The sequence below is a fragment of the Lipomyces arxii genome (assembly GCF_038497795.1).
Source record: "Lipomyces arxii strain Phaff 12-163 unplaced genomic scaffold V1512scaffold_6, whole genome shotgun sequence".
NCBI classification, from domain to species: domain Eukaryota; kingdom Fungi; phylum Ascomycota; class Lipomycetes; order Lipomycetales; family Lipomycetaceae; genus Lipomyces; species Lipomyces arxii.
This window is the reverse complement of record NW_027117705.1, coordinates 260,356-273,797: the sequence shown is the minus strand read 5'-3', so window position 1 is coordinate 273,797 and position 13,442 is coordinate 260,356. Positions and strand designations below refer to the sequence as shown.

The window sequence follows — 13,442 nt, the reverse complement described above, 5'->3', positions numbered from 1 at the left end:
GCGAGAAAGGCTTACAGAATCACCTTAAACCCTAGTGTAAGGGTCATGTACTGCGGCTCATTGCCAGGGGATTCAAGGATCCTAAAACCCTATAAGTCTTTAAGCCTTGGAACTCTGGAACTTGTAGAGACAAGACAAGACAGGACGACAAGACAAAGGTTGCCATAGTTTACAAGGCAATTGGTATCTCAAGTGCTCCCATTTTCACCAAATTACTCACCATGATTCGATCGAATACAGAAGCAATCACTTCAAATGTTTTGAGGCAACAGGAGTCTATTTCAGTGACGAGCTTGCCGAAATGCATTTCGACCACTGTACTTCCAGATCGCTTTCGGGCTTTGTTCACGTTTTCCGAGTTCAACAGAATGCAGTCGATCTGTTTCCCAACTCTGTTTCAAAAGGACGAGAATGTTGTGGTATCTTCTCCTACAGGATCAGGCAAAACCTTGCTGTTTGAAATTGCTATTTTCAGAGCGTTGCTGTCTAATTCAACTGGAAATTTCAAAGTCATCTATATTGCTCCTACAAAGGCTCTGTCCTACGAGAGATATCAAGACTGGTCGGTCCGGTTTACAATTATCGGACTGAAATGCGGCTTACTTACAGGCGACACTCCTCTTGAAGAACTTGAGATTGTGAAGAAGTCGGATATTATTATCACAACGCCAGAAAAATGGGACTCGACCACGAGGCGATGGAATGACTACGACCGATTGATGAAGCTGGTAAAACTAGTCTTGATTGACGAAGTGCATATTCTCAAAGATACACGTGGTGCTACGCTGGAGACTTTGGTTTCTAGAATGAAATATATTTCACCTCATTCACGATTTGTGGCTTTGTCTGCAACTATTCCAAATTCAAATGACATCGCTGAATGGCTTGGAAAGAGCCAGAATTCGCGATCTGCACCAGCGCATCTGTTTACTTTTGGAAATGAATTTAGACCAGTGAAGCTTGACGTTCGTGTATGTGGTTATCATACCCAGGCTACGAATCCGTTTCATATCGACAAGATGTATACTAGAAAGTTTGTTGATACCAAGATTTGGCTAAGACCTTGTTAATTTTTAGATTGCTGGAAGTTTTAGACATGTATTTTCATGGGAGGCCGGCAATTGTATTCTGTCCGACGCGCAAGATTACTATTTCAACTGCCAGATATCTCGCGCAAAAGTGGCGTTCACTACAGCGGTTTGCCCCACCTGTGCAATTAAGTGATATACGTCTTCAAGAAAAGGAGCTCGGGGATTTGATGATCGCCGGTATAGCGTATCATCATGCCGGACTTTCTCTACCGGATAGGTCTGCGGTTGAGAAGGCGTTTACTGACAAACAGATTTTGGTAATCTGTTGTACTTCTACACTTTCTGTCGGTGTAAGTGTACCTGCTAGATGGGTGATTGGGACTCTAATGAAAAGGTGAATTTGCCGGCACATTTGGTTGTGGTAAAAGGGACTGCGGCATGGATCGATGGTAGAACTCAAGAGTATACTGAGTTTGATTTGCAGCAAATGGTCGGTCGAGCAGGGCGGTAAGGGTATCTGGCTTGAGTGTTAAATGTTACCAACTGTTTGTACAGGCCACAGTTTGACACATCCGGGATCGGTTAGTAGAATGGGACGATGAACGAGATCAGACTGACTTTTTGAACAGCGGTGGTCATGACCACTGAGTCCAATCGAGACAGATATGAATTTTTGTCGAGCAGTGAAGAACTAGTTGAAAGTTGTCTGCACAACAATCTTGTTGAACACATTGTCAGTGGCTATTGATTCTAATAGGAGCGAGCCTGACCGTAATAGAATGCAGAAATTTGTTTGAGAACGATCACAGATTTCAAGTCAGCAAAAGATTGGCTAAGGTCGACATTTTTATACGTTCGGATTCAAAAAAACCCAACACACTATAAAATAGCAGGCCCTAGCCCAATGCGATCTATTGAAGATTTTTTAGACCGTCTATGCACAGAAACCGTGATTCTGCTGAGTGAGTCTAAAATTATTGAGCAGTCTAATAATAGCGAATTACATTCAACTCCGTTCGGCAAATGTATGGCGTTGTTCTACATTCAGTTTGAGACGATGAAAGTGTTTATGGAATCACCTGAGCGGATGAGCATGTCGGCTATTGTGGGTATACATGAGTTTGCAAGATTTTTCATTGACATGCAGCTTGATTTGTTGTCTCGTGCAGGGGAGTTTAAAGATATACGATTTAAAGCTGGGGAAAAAAAATTTTTTAAAGAAATTAATGCTGGTTTTAATGTTCGGTTTGCGTTTAAGCCTAGTGAAATTAGTGAGTGTCATCACAAGGTAAATTTAATTATTCAGGTATAGTTCGTGGGCGCGGTTTAGATTGTGAGATTGATCTGTCCAGTTCATTTTGGCACATGGAGAGTTTCCGGTCTATGAAGGCTCAGGCAAACATGCAGCGCAATTACAGTCTGACAAGAGCATAATTTGGCAACACATTCATCGTTTAATGAAATGTATAATCGAATGCAAGTTGCAAGCAAAAGACGGTGTGTCGTTGCGGGCCGCGTTTGAATTGTCTCGATCGATAGAGGCGGAAATTTGGGAACATAGTTCAAACATGCTATTGCAGTTAGACGGTATAGGACCTGCCACTGTCCGGAAATTTGTCAACTCAAATGTAAAGACTTTTGCAGATTTGGCTAATTTAGACTGCATTGAAATTGAGCAAATTTTGTCGGTCAACAGGGCCAGAGGTATCAAATTTTTGCAGGAGCTGGAAAAAATACCGAAGTTCAGCGTATCGTTGAAGAAGGTGTCAGAAGCGCACGATGGAGCTAAGGTAAAGATAGGTCTGTCTGTCAACGTGACTGCGACCAATAAGTCGATAGTCAGATTGCACAGACGGAAGCTACTAACTGTTGCGTTTTTGGTCGAGCTTTCGACTGGGGAATTGCTGGATTTCCGTCGGAGTGTAATGTATCAACTTAAGCCCTCAAGGCAGTATATCGTATACGCAGTGTTGCAAAACTGGCCGATACAGCCGCTGATGGCACGGTGCACGGTTGCATGTGAGGAACTTGTCGGTACTGACGCTGTCAATGAAATTGAAGTTGCATTACAACTAGAGCATAAAGAATTATTACAATCAAAGTCGCAAGTGAAGATTGCTGAGTTAGGCAAGGTTCAGAAACAGTTGCTTGGACTCGAATCCATTGAAAGCATTTCAAGCGACGATTTGCTTTGCGAGCAAGATTTTGACCAGTGTGATCTGCCGCCTTCAAGGTTTAACAAATGGTCTCTTGGTTTGTGCGGAAATTTATTGACTATATAGGTTCCAAAGGTCGGCGATGGGTTCGAGGTCGTTTAGTGATTTGAGTCTGGATAGTGATGATGTGAAAGAACTTGAGACGCCCATATTGACAAGGCAGGTTAAAGTCCTTGGGAAACACACAGTTGAAGATGTTTTGAGTTCGGTACCTAAAAAGTGGAATGAAGGCAAAAGTTGCGCAGCCAAAACAAGTGGTCAGATGCCATTTGCCACTTCCGATGCTAACCGAAGGGAGGACAGTGGTATTACATGTTCCTTACTGTTGACTTTGGGTGTTTAGATAATTCAACAGGTTTAGTCGGAAATGTATGGCGACAGACAGACTTGATTAGCAAGTCATTGAATGCTCAATACAAAAAACCTAAGGTTGAAGACAAAATGACTTCTGCATCGTCCTGTTAATTTTCGTGATATGATTTGTTTTTATGAGCTACTAATGTGATTCAGTTGAGACGCAGTTATGGGAATCAACGTCTCATTTAGACAAGCTCCCAAGTAGATCAGCTTTTGGACAAAGTCTCGACTCACTAATTAGTTTAGACAAATGTTACAGTTTGGACCTTGACCGACAGGCTTCTAGTTCAGTATCTGAACTGACCAGTGCCGAACAAAGCGTTAGTATGGACGAATACGTGTTTTACGTTGAAGAAGATGAGGCCGATGTTGATGGTAAGAACAAGACAAGAGCGCACGTGCTGGAAGATTTATTTGATTTTGTAGACGTGGTTAACTAAAACTGTTTTCTAAGTCTCTATTTTTGCTGGTATAGCTAATTTACTTTGTCACCTATAAACGTTTACGTTATTATCGTTAATAATTTATTATACGGCCTGCTCGTACAATTGAAATATATATTTAGAAAACGCATTACTGTTTTACGTATATTTGTGCCCTTTTATTAATATCAAAACATCAGAAGTTCTGCATGCAATAATACACACACGAATTATTATTCTTTGTCAGTAGCTTACTCACATAACCAATATACAAAATTCGTGAGCTTCACCGTAAAAATATACGACAAATTTCACAATCAAAAATTCATAAAAATTAGAAAATTGAGCATAGGCCGTCCTTCACGAATATTTCATATATAGAGGCAGCCACACAACTACTAAACTTGTAAACTTATATTTTTTTTTTTTCGGTTTGAAAGGTTTCAATATTCTGCAAAATGCAAAATGCAAAATGCAAAATGCAAAATAAAATTAAAAAAGCTAAAAAAAGCCTGACGGGGGGGTCGAACCCCCAACCTTGAGATAATCATACAGAAACAATAACATGTAACATAAGAGTCTCACGCTCTGCCAATTGAGCTAGCCGGGCTTCCTAGCATGTTTTACTAAGGAACTGACCTTGACTAACCACTTAACTTTTCTAAACCTTCTCTCTAGATATTTCGGCATCCTTCAAGACTTTTCCTTTTACTTCGTTCTATTTCTTCATTCTTCTATACTTACAATTACTTTCTTCTACAATACTCTATTTATCTTTGTACCTTTATTATATATAGACCTAGTTATGCACTTGTTGTATTAATACATTAACCATTAGAAAACATAACTTTTATTTGAACTGTATAGACTTGTAACAAGGCACAATTGCTAAGACACTACGTAAAATAAATGTAAATGTACAAACAAATTTTATAAGAATACAAAACTTTGCACTTGTGTTACGGATTGAATACAAGGCGACCACGCATTCAACGAATTCCGCAAAGAGGTAGACCAGCTTATCTTTGAGGCGAACGGCCATGATTGGACAAACAATGTCAAGATTGGTTACTTTCGCGGTGGATTGTCACCGACCCTATTCAATCAAACTCTCATTTTGGGGGACGACGTTGCCTACGAAGAGTTCGCCGGTGCGATTGGCCTGGATGCAGGTCGTGTTGAATCTACCGCCAAACGCATTCCTGTTGTGGCGGGACCTGCTCAATCTCGCGACTCCAATGCGATGGATTGTTCTGGTTTGGTGATACTAATACTGATACAAAGTTTATTAACAAAACTACACAAATAAAAAAAATAGACTTACCTGATACAAAGATATCAAATTTATGTGCGTGTTACGAGTGTTAGGAAGAGAAAAAGGAAAGCACACAGCTAAGTATTGTGAGAGATCATGAGGATCATGAGACAATCAAACATTCGACATAAGTCAAGAAATCAGGGTTAAGTCAGGAGGTCATGCGGCTCAATATTTCAAGTTATTGTAGTTAGTTGAATATCAGCACTACGACCTCAAAAGTCAGCGCATTCAAACGTAAAAGATATGAAAATGATCGTGGAGATCTCAGAATGCTGAATATTAAAAAATAAAATTTATTGGCTGGATATTGGGTGAGCTATTCAAGTATTCAAGGTAGAAGGTAGAACTTTGTTTTAAACCTCCCAAACTCTAATTAGTTCACGAGAGTTGAACTGCTGAATGTTAATTAATGAGTTTAACGGTTTATATGAGTAATACTACGTACTAGAACTTGCTAGAAGAGTCTATTACAATCTACATAAGAGTATTATACTGTTAATTAACCTACAAGTGAGATCACTTCTCACACAACTCTACGAACAATAAATACAAAACAGACTACCGGTCCGCAACAGAGGAGGATGTGAGGATTCTGGGTTCTTTATTCCCAGAATATGGATTAACTCGAAAAGTTAATCCGACCTCCTCAAATTCGGTCTACTACGGATTAATTTTGATTATTATTTAATTTACTTTGCGAATATCCGTTCTTTCTTCGTTCCGAAGTTCGGGTATTACGTCAATAAAAGGTTTTGTTTGATTATTGCTTATTAGTTTATATTTGTTTGTACAGAGAAACCCAAGTATAAGAAGGGGTTTCTTTTCCTTTGTTGTAACAAGAATTTAATATTTATATATACAAAAATCCAGTCTTATCTGTAGCAAACAAGTCTTCCACAATTGTCTTCCAGTGACTAGACATAAGCAGTTAGTTTATTAATTAGGACATCTTTTTACCCCAGAGATCAATCTGTGCCTTCTGTACACCTAGATCTATCTCAATAATAAAGTAGTCGGCAATAGTTTAGTGGCTAGAATTTCCGCCTGTCAATTGTATAATAGCGCGCGGGGGACCGGGGTTCAATTCCCCGTTGCCGAGTTCCTTTTTTTTTTTTTTTTTACCTTAGTTATTATGCATTAATTTTTATTTTGTTAAAGTATTTATTAATGTTAGGAACTGAGCTTGAAAATGAGAGTACTGAGAGTATAAGACAGGATTTGTACCAGAAAAGGTCTACATGATACGGCTTATGCTAGGTTCTCTGTGTAGGAAAAAGACTTTGTACCACATTCAGAGTGGTTGTTGTAGTTGTTCTTTGAGATTTGAGTGGTTGTTTATCTTTTCTAATAAGAGTTGTATGTTTTCTTACTTCAGGGAAGAGTTGACTGGCTATCCATATACATGCTGTCCTGTTGTCTCTACTAACAGAATATATCTTACAGCAAATAGATTCTCTTTTAGTAATTTTATATTTCACTGCCAGCCTTTCTACCGCACAGATCTCACTGTGCTCGCAATAATTTTCGTCCAAACTCTGCTTTAAAACCCTAACCGGTGGTCCCCATTCTCCGCGTAACCTGATCAATTCTGATACTCTGATCATATTATATACCGAGAGTAAATTTTTTGTGTGGAGTTAGTTGTATGTTTTGATAAATGAGGCTCACGAGCCGCATGTACATTCAGTACGAGTAGGTTATAAATATAATAATAATAATTAAAAATAGTAGTGGAGTCAGGCAGTGTGTAATTTAGTCTCCAATGATCCTTACTAGGTCAGTAAGTTTACTTTAAAGAAACGCTAGATGTTTCGCAAAACAAATATACTAAAGAAATCTTTAGTTTCAATATAGCATTTTCTGTAATTATTCAAATAAGCTTTGCCGTCAATGTGGTTAACATTGATTAAGTCTGGGCAGATCGAGATTGCGAATAATTTTGGTAATACGGGTTCGTAGCACATTACTCAGTTAAAACGTCACTAATGGTGTGTTACCACAAGTCAGTGACGTGAACTGAGCTGCATAAGGCTGCCGTTCGTTAGCTGCTTGCTTCTTTCGATTTCCCTACAAAAATATTTCACAATACAATCATAGTTCTACGTATTTTAAATGCTAAGTTAATACTAGACAGTCAAAACAACTGATACTGCAAGACTTCAAAAAAATTGAATTGTTTTACGTACCAAATTGATGGCCATCAAGATCCCAAATAAATACAAAGTCCATACGCCAAAAAAACAAAATAAGAAAAACAGATCAATCGAGATGCAAGATGGCGATGATGTTGTACTTGTGTGTGAAATGTCTGTCATATTTGCCGATAACCCAGAACAAAAGCGTGAACACGCTGATTGCGATCTGGACTGAGCCGACAATGACAAAACATTTTCGTACACCAAGGTGCAGGAGCCAGAAATACGCGCGCTCAGTCAGCGCAAAACTGAAGAGATTCTTAAACATCAACATGACAATGAAAGCCTCGACTTGAATATCGCGGTGAGCGTCAGTGATGTAGGTTGACGAAGCAACCGCGCCGAGAATCATAGCGCAGGTGACCATGCCGAAGAAGACTGGAGGAAGGAATTTGGAATACGTGTACATGTCGTTTGCAGTGATGCCAAACCCCCAAATACCTGCAATCGCAAACGCCATCTGAGGTAAAACCAGTAAGATTCTGAACTCTGGCTCATAGATGTTGTTGTTCTTCTTGGAAAGACTTTTCACCAAGAAGTCAGACAGAAGGCCTGCAAAAACGAAACCAACGACAGAGCCTACTGCGGCACCGGCGTACATGTATCCGACATTAACTTCGTCATACCATAATGGTGGCCCCATAAAGATCGCAGCAAGAACGACACCGATCATGACAGTCCATGCGATCAGTGTACCCTGAGTCAGACAGCCCCAGATGACAGCTGGGTGAAGCAACAATGCGAATGGTCGCAAGAATATTTTGTGCAATGGGCGCGATGATTTTGAGCCAGAAAACAACCAAAGTGAATGAAGATAGGACTCTGGAACTTCTTGAGCTAACGTATTTGACTCTGTCACTTTCTCGTCTTGGTCTATTGACGGAGTGGCCAGCTGTCCCACCGCTTCGCCAAGGACGTCAGTTTCAAATCGCTTGTCACGATTATAGACGTGCTCAGGCACAAAAAAGAAAACAAGTAAGCCAGAGACGCATGAGAAGATGAGCAAAAACAAGAACATCCAGTGCCAACCCAACGTCGCAGTTAGCCGCCCAGTAATCACTGGAGTCAAAAACGACGATCCAAACACGCACAAACTTGCAATTGCGAGTCGGATTCCGCGCTCATGTACAAAATACATATCGCCAATTGACGCGTTGAGTAGAGCTTCGAATGGCGCAAGTGCCACGCCTTGGAGTATTCTCGCTCCCAACAATGATCTGTATGAAGTAGCAGCACTGCCCCATGCTGAGCCAGCAATCAAGATTACAGACGCAAAGACATACAGAAACCGTTTACCGTATTTGACTGAGATTGCTGTGACGAAGATCGAGGTGATTGCAGCCGCAAACAAGTTCCAACCTGTCAGAAGAGCAATTGGCTGGAATCCTTTGCCAAGATACAGGACCAAGACAATTGTGGACGATGCCAAAAGTGGTGAAGCAGTTGACGCCATGATCTGCTAGTGTTAGAATATCCATGACCATAAAGTGAAAACACGTACCCCAGCTAGACATAGGACTGCGAGTATTAGATCTGCAAAAGTCAGTTAATGTTATAATGCAGATCGATAAATCATTACCTTTTTTTTTCCGCGACCAGTTGAGAGGATCATTTGAAGAATTTGAAGGTTGAGGGACTAGAATAATGTCTCCATCACGTTTTAGATGAGCAGCATTTTCAGTTTCATCAATGCCGTGTAAAGCTTCATACAGATGAACTGTTCCAGGCACACGAACACCTTCAGCCAGTTTTGGCTCTAGGATTCCAAATGGCATTTATATATTTTGTGAGTACTAGAAATGATAATGATTGTATCAGACCGTATAAGACACAATATAGGACATGAGAAAGACGAATCAGTTGGTCTAAGCATGATGTGAGAGAGCCTGTGTGTGTGATGTGTGTGTGAGTACGGATCAATGTAAGCAAGGGAATTTGTGCCATGCGTACAGCATGCACTAAACTCAAAGTAATCGTAGGTTTCAAATATTGGATGATTAGCGTCGGGCAGTACTAACCCGAAAGGTGTTATACATTTAATTTTGATCTGCAAAGAAAGGCAAGCAAAGCCAACAAAACAATAAATTAACTTGAGATATTACAATTATTTTCTAGAATAACGAGTTTCTTTTTTTTTAATTGGATAAATAATTGTACTGTATACTAATTAAATAGTGTTAATTGGAAAACAGTTTAGTGTGTGGAATAACTAGCACATGGCGCTTTGAGTATCGAGCTAGCGTACAAAATCGATATATTAAGATATACTGTCCACGATTCAGCTGGAAATAATAATAATAGCAAATGTTCTTTATAGGAGACGATTAAAATACAGTCAAAAGTATCAATTATCTTTATGCTGAAAAATTAGTCAAAATTGAGCTTTCAATTGCTTCTTAAAATCTGAGAACAAATATCGCTCATATCCAAGATGGGCTAGATATTCTCTGCAAACTAAAAATTACATAAACATATGGGTTTCTAGCTGAGTTTCGCAGAACCGAATCGAATGAAAGTCCCGATCTAGCACTCTCCGTACAGGAGGCGCCTCTTCCCCCTGCGTAGATCGGGTCTATTCTCGTATCATTTGTCCCATTTCTCCAGTTTATATATATATATATTGCTTTCCTTTTTCCCCCTCTACTTCCCCCCTTCTCCCCGCTCCCATCTTTCATTTCTATTCTCTTCTTGTTCTTCTACGCTTTTATCATACTCTCTAGAAAAAGCACTCCACTATGCGTTTTTCATACATTTCCACTGCATTATCAAGTTTATTAGCTCTCGCTTCAGCTCAAAGCCTCTCTGGTCTGCCACAATGTGCCCAGGTTCGTACTACTATTACATTACTCTCTGGTTTTTATCTGACAATTACTTAGAGCTGTGCCGGTAGTGCTGTAGCTGCATCCAACTGTAATGGCTTTGATATTGCTTGTTTCTGCACAGGGACCGCTTTTATTGAGAGCATTGCTAGCTGTGTTGCTACTGCTTGCGACCCCGCGGATCAACAAGCTACCATCCAGTTTGCTGAACAGCTTTGTTTGACTGCGTCTGTCACTCTTTCTGGTGTTGAGTCTCTCTTAACAGCTGGTTCTACTACCGCTACGTCTTTGGTTGAAACGTCGTCAAGCACTGCTACATCATCTGCTGCTTCGACCACATCAGCCGCCACCTCTACTATCACAACCACTTCCACCACTTCAACTTCTTCGACAGTCCCCACCACTTCAACTTTCTCATCGAGCATGAGAACGACCTCATCTATGCATCTCATTGCCAATACCACTTCGTTCGCTACATCTTTCACCAACTCTTCTGTCGCAGCAAGCACCGCTGCAAGTACCGCTGCAAGTACCTCTGTTGAGTCAAGCTCCTCTTCAGCAGGCGTTGCTCGTAACAGTGTCGCTGCTTACGGCATCGGATCTGCTTCGATCCTTGCTGCCATTGCAGCTTTGTTTTTGTAAGTCTAGAATGTACCAGTAGTGTATATGTTCAATTAATCTTTGGTAAACTCTAATTCAAGCGAACTCATTGGGCCCCTGAGCTTAATGTTAAATTAGGTTAGACGAAACATGATCAATTTAGAGTTTTAAGAAATCTATTTTATTCATCTAATAATAATAATAATAATAGCGACCATGTGCAAATTATTCAATTACTGGTTATTTATAGAAGCAAACACTCGCACTGACGCCACCTAAAGAAGACGCGTGCCAAGACGCGAGCAGACGCGTTTTACCCGGCCTTGTCGAAAGGCATTAACTGCATGTCTAATTTGCCACCGTAGTTGGGTTACGCATCTGGTTCAAACTAGCAGCGGTTCGCGACTGGGCCCATTTTGAGTGCGAACAAGTCAGTCAGTTTTCTCAGTAATCAAAACTGTAGTATAAAGCTATTCATTTGGCTAGTTTGAAAACGCAGTTTTAAAACAAAATTAGTATTGTTAGTACTTCTATAATTTATTGGTACAAATCCCTTATTTCTCTATGCTGTATTAATATGGCTTTTCTTGTCTTGATTTGTCTTATTTTTGTAAATCATTATGGACATTTTATTTTTAACTAATTCAGCTGCAATATCAATCTTTTACACTATAATCTCATATTATACACAGAGTAGCCCGTTTTGTGGTACTCGTTGCCTCGTTCATCAGCTGTTCAAAACCCTTAGATGTTTACGCTCGAGCCTGAACTGAACTGACTCTAAAGAAAGTTCTTTGCACCAAAACCTCCTTCAACCCAACCCTCATATAAATTTCTGCCCATCACGCACAAATTGTATCCTCGACAATAAAGACAAATGACTTCTGAAGTATGTGGTATTGTTGTTTCTGATTGAAATCATTTTGAAAAGCTCTTGACAATTTGCCTGTTTATATCATCTTTCAATTCACATTTTATTATGACGCTCTGGGCGGTGCAACTCTGCTTTTGGCACATCATTTGATGCTCCTAGCTTGACCATCACATCGTTCAAACCGCAAATTAGAAGTCAATGGTATTAATTGGCTGAATATGATTTACTCTGAAGAATTTGGATAGTAAATCAGGCGCAAATGGGTCATTAGCTTATTACCGTCTTTACTTCAAAGTACTATCTTAAAACTACTCTTGATATCAATCAGGCAAATTGTCAATTGCTTTCTGGATTTTTTAGTTTTTCATGGCACTACAAGAATTAAACGTTACTAACATGGATTAGAGAGACACAAAGACTTTCCTTGCTCGGCTTTGCGAGCAGGCCGAGCGATATGACGGTTAGTATTATTGTAAGGTCTGTGATTTCAATATTGATTATGCTATACAGAGATGGTTACGTACATGAAGGAAGTTGCCAAGGTAAGCAGCAGCTTGATTTTTCTCTTCATAATTCAAGATCGCTAACGGCATCTAGCTCGGTGCTGAGTTGACCGTCGATGAGCGCAATCTCCTGTCTGTCGCGTACAAGAACGTGATTGGCACACGTCGTGCCAGCTGGCGGATTATTTCGTCGATTGAGCAGAAAGAAGAGGCCAAAGGTTCGGAACACCACGTGTCGCAGATTCGGGAATACCGTTCCAAGATTGAGACCGAGCTCGAGAATGTCTGCGGTGACGTGCTTTCTGTCTTGACAGACTACCTGATCCCACAGGCTGAAACTGGCGAGTCGAAGGTCTTCTATTATAAAATGTACGTTTCTGTGTTGCGGGTAGTGTTTCATGGCGCTGACGTTAAACTAGGAAGGGAGACTACCATCGTTATTTAGCTGAATTCGCTTCGGGCGAGAAACGGAAAGACGCTGCGACTGCCGCTCACGAGGCATACAAGACCGCGACCGACATTGCTCAGACTGACCTGACTCCGACACATCCGATCCGTTTAGGACTTGCGTTGAACTTCTCAGTGTTTTACTACGAGATCCTCAACTCACCCGACCGTGCGTGCCATCTTGCCAAACAAGCTTTTGACGACGCCATTGCCGAACTGGACTCACTGTCAGAGGAAAGCTACCGGGATTCGACTCTCATTATGCAGTTGCTGAGAGACAACTTGACGCTCTGGACTAGTGACTTGGAGGAGTCTGCACCCGCAAAGGAGGAGTCTAAGAAGGACGCCGACGGTGACGAGGAAATTAAGGAGTAGAGCATTGCATAGTAAAACAACGCATACATGTAGTTGGATCTCTTTTAATATTTGCATCGAGTATGTATATCGTTAGAGGGTTCTTATGATGTCGTATGAGTATCGCTTGTGTTTTTCTTGTGTTATTAGTGCAAACAAATCTCTATACTATTCTTCGATTTTCAAATAGAGGTAAAAGGTCTGTTGACAAAACGAATTTACAAAACCGTCATGTTATATTATTTTATTAAACAGGATGTTCAAATGCAAGTACAAATAATTGACACACCTAATGTAAAACCAAAA

General features: G+C 40.4%; 4 protein-coding genes and 2 non-coding genes across 6 annotated transcripts; 4 read left to right on the top strand and 2 right to left on the bottom strand.

The window, feature by feature from the left end:
- Positions 1–221: 221 nt before the first annotated feature.
- Positions 222–3,313, top strand: V1512DRAFT_207068 (Sec63 Brl domain-containing protein; the record flags this gene model as incomplete). The annotated part of the gene is made up of 8 exons (XM_066913395.1): positions 222–1,033; positions 1,078–1,381; positions 1,426–1,538; positions 1,587–1,612; positions 1,661–1,764; positions 1,810–2,136; positions 2,179–2,337; positions 2,384–3,313. The coding sequence occupies 8 exons, from the start codon at positions 222–224 to the stop codon at positions 3,311–3,313; spliced, it is 2,775 nt and encodes a 924-aa protein (XP_066771863.1).
- A 1,222-nt stretch (positions 3,314–4,535) lies between these two features.
- Positions 4,536–4,636, bottom strand: V1512DRAFT_t30. Its single transcript has one exon. It is a non-coding gene; the product is annotated as a tRNA-Lys (tRNA).
- A 1,721-nt stretch (positions 4,637–6,357) lies between these two features.
- V1512DRAFT_t31 lies at positions 6,358–6,443 on the top strand. The gene has a single exon. It is a non-coding gene; the product is annotated as a tRNA-Asp (tRNA).
- Positions 6,444–7,603: 1,160 nt separating this feature from the next.
- Positions 7,604–9,314, bottom strand: V1512DRAFT_252930 (major facilitator superfamily domain-containing protein; the record flags this gene model as incomplete). Its single annotated transcript, XM_066914735.1, has 3 exons — positions 7,604–8,995; positions 9,041–9,072; positions 9,119–9,314. The coding sequence occupies 3 exons, from the start codon at positions 9,312–9,314 to the stop codon at positions 7,604–7,606; spliced, it is 1,620 nt and encodes a 539-aa protein (XP_066771862.1).
- An 877-nt stretch (positions 9,315–10,191) lies between these two features.
- Positions 10,192–11,186, top strand: V1512DRAFT_262023 (uncharacterized protein). The gene is made up of 2 exons (XM_066916180.1): positions 10,192–10,364; positions 10,416–11,186. Exons 1-2 carry the CDS (start codon positions 10,275–10,277, stop codon positions 10,998–11,000), a joined length of 675 nt encoding a protein of 224 aa, XP_066771861.1. The 5' UTR covers positions 10,192–10,274; the 3' UTR covers positions 11,001–11,186.
- Positions 11,187–11,776: 590 nt separating this feature from the next.
- On the top strand, positions 11,777–13,422 carry V1512DRAFT_262021 (14-3-3 domain-containing protein). Its single transcript, XM_066916179.1, has 5 exons — positions 11,777–11,847; positions 12,238–12,292; positions 12,343–12,374; positions 12,430–12,704; positions 12,755–13,422. Exons 1-5 carry the CDS (start codon positions 11,836–11,838, stop codon positions 13,155–13,157), a joined length of 777 nt encoding a protein of 258 aa, XP_066771860.1. The 5' UTR covers positions 11,777–11,835; the 3' UTR covers positions 13,158–13,422.
- The last annotated feature ends 20 nt before the right edge of the window (positions 13,423–13,442 follow it).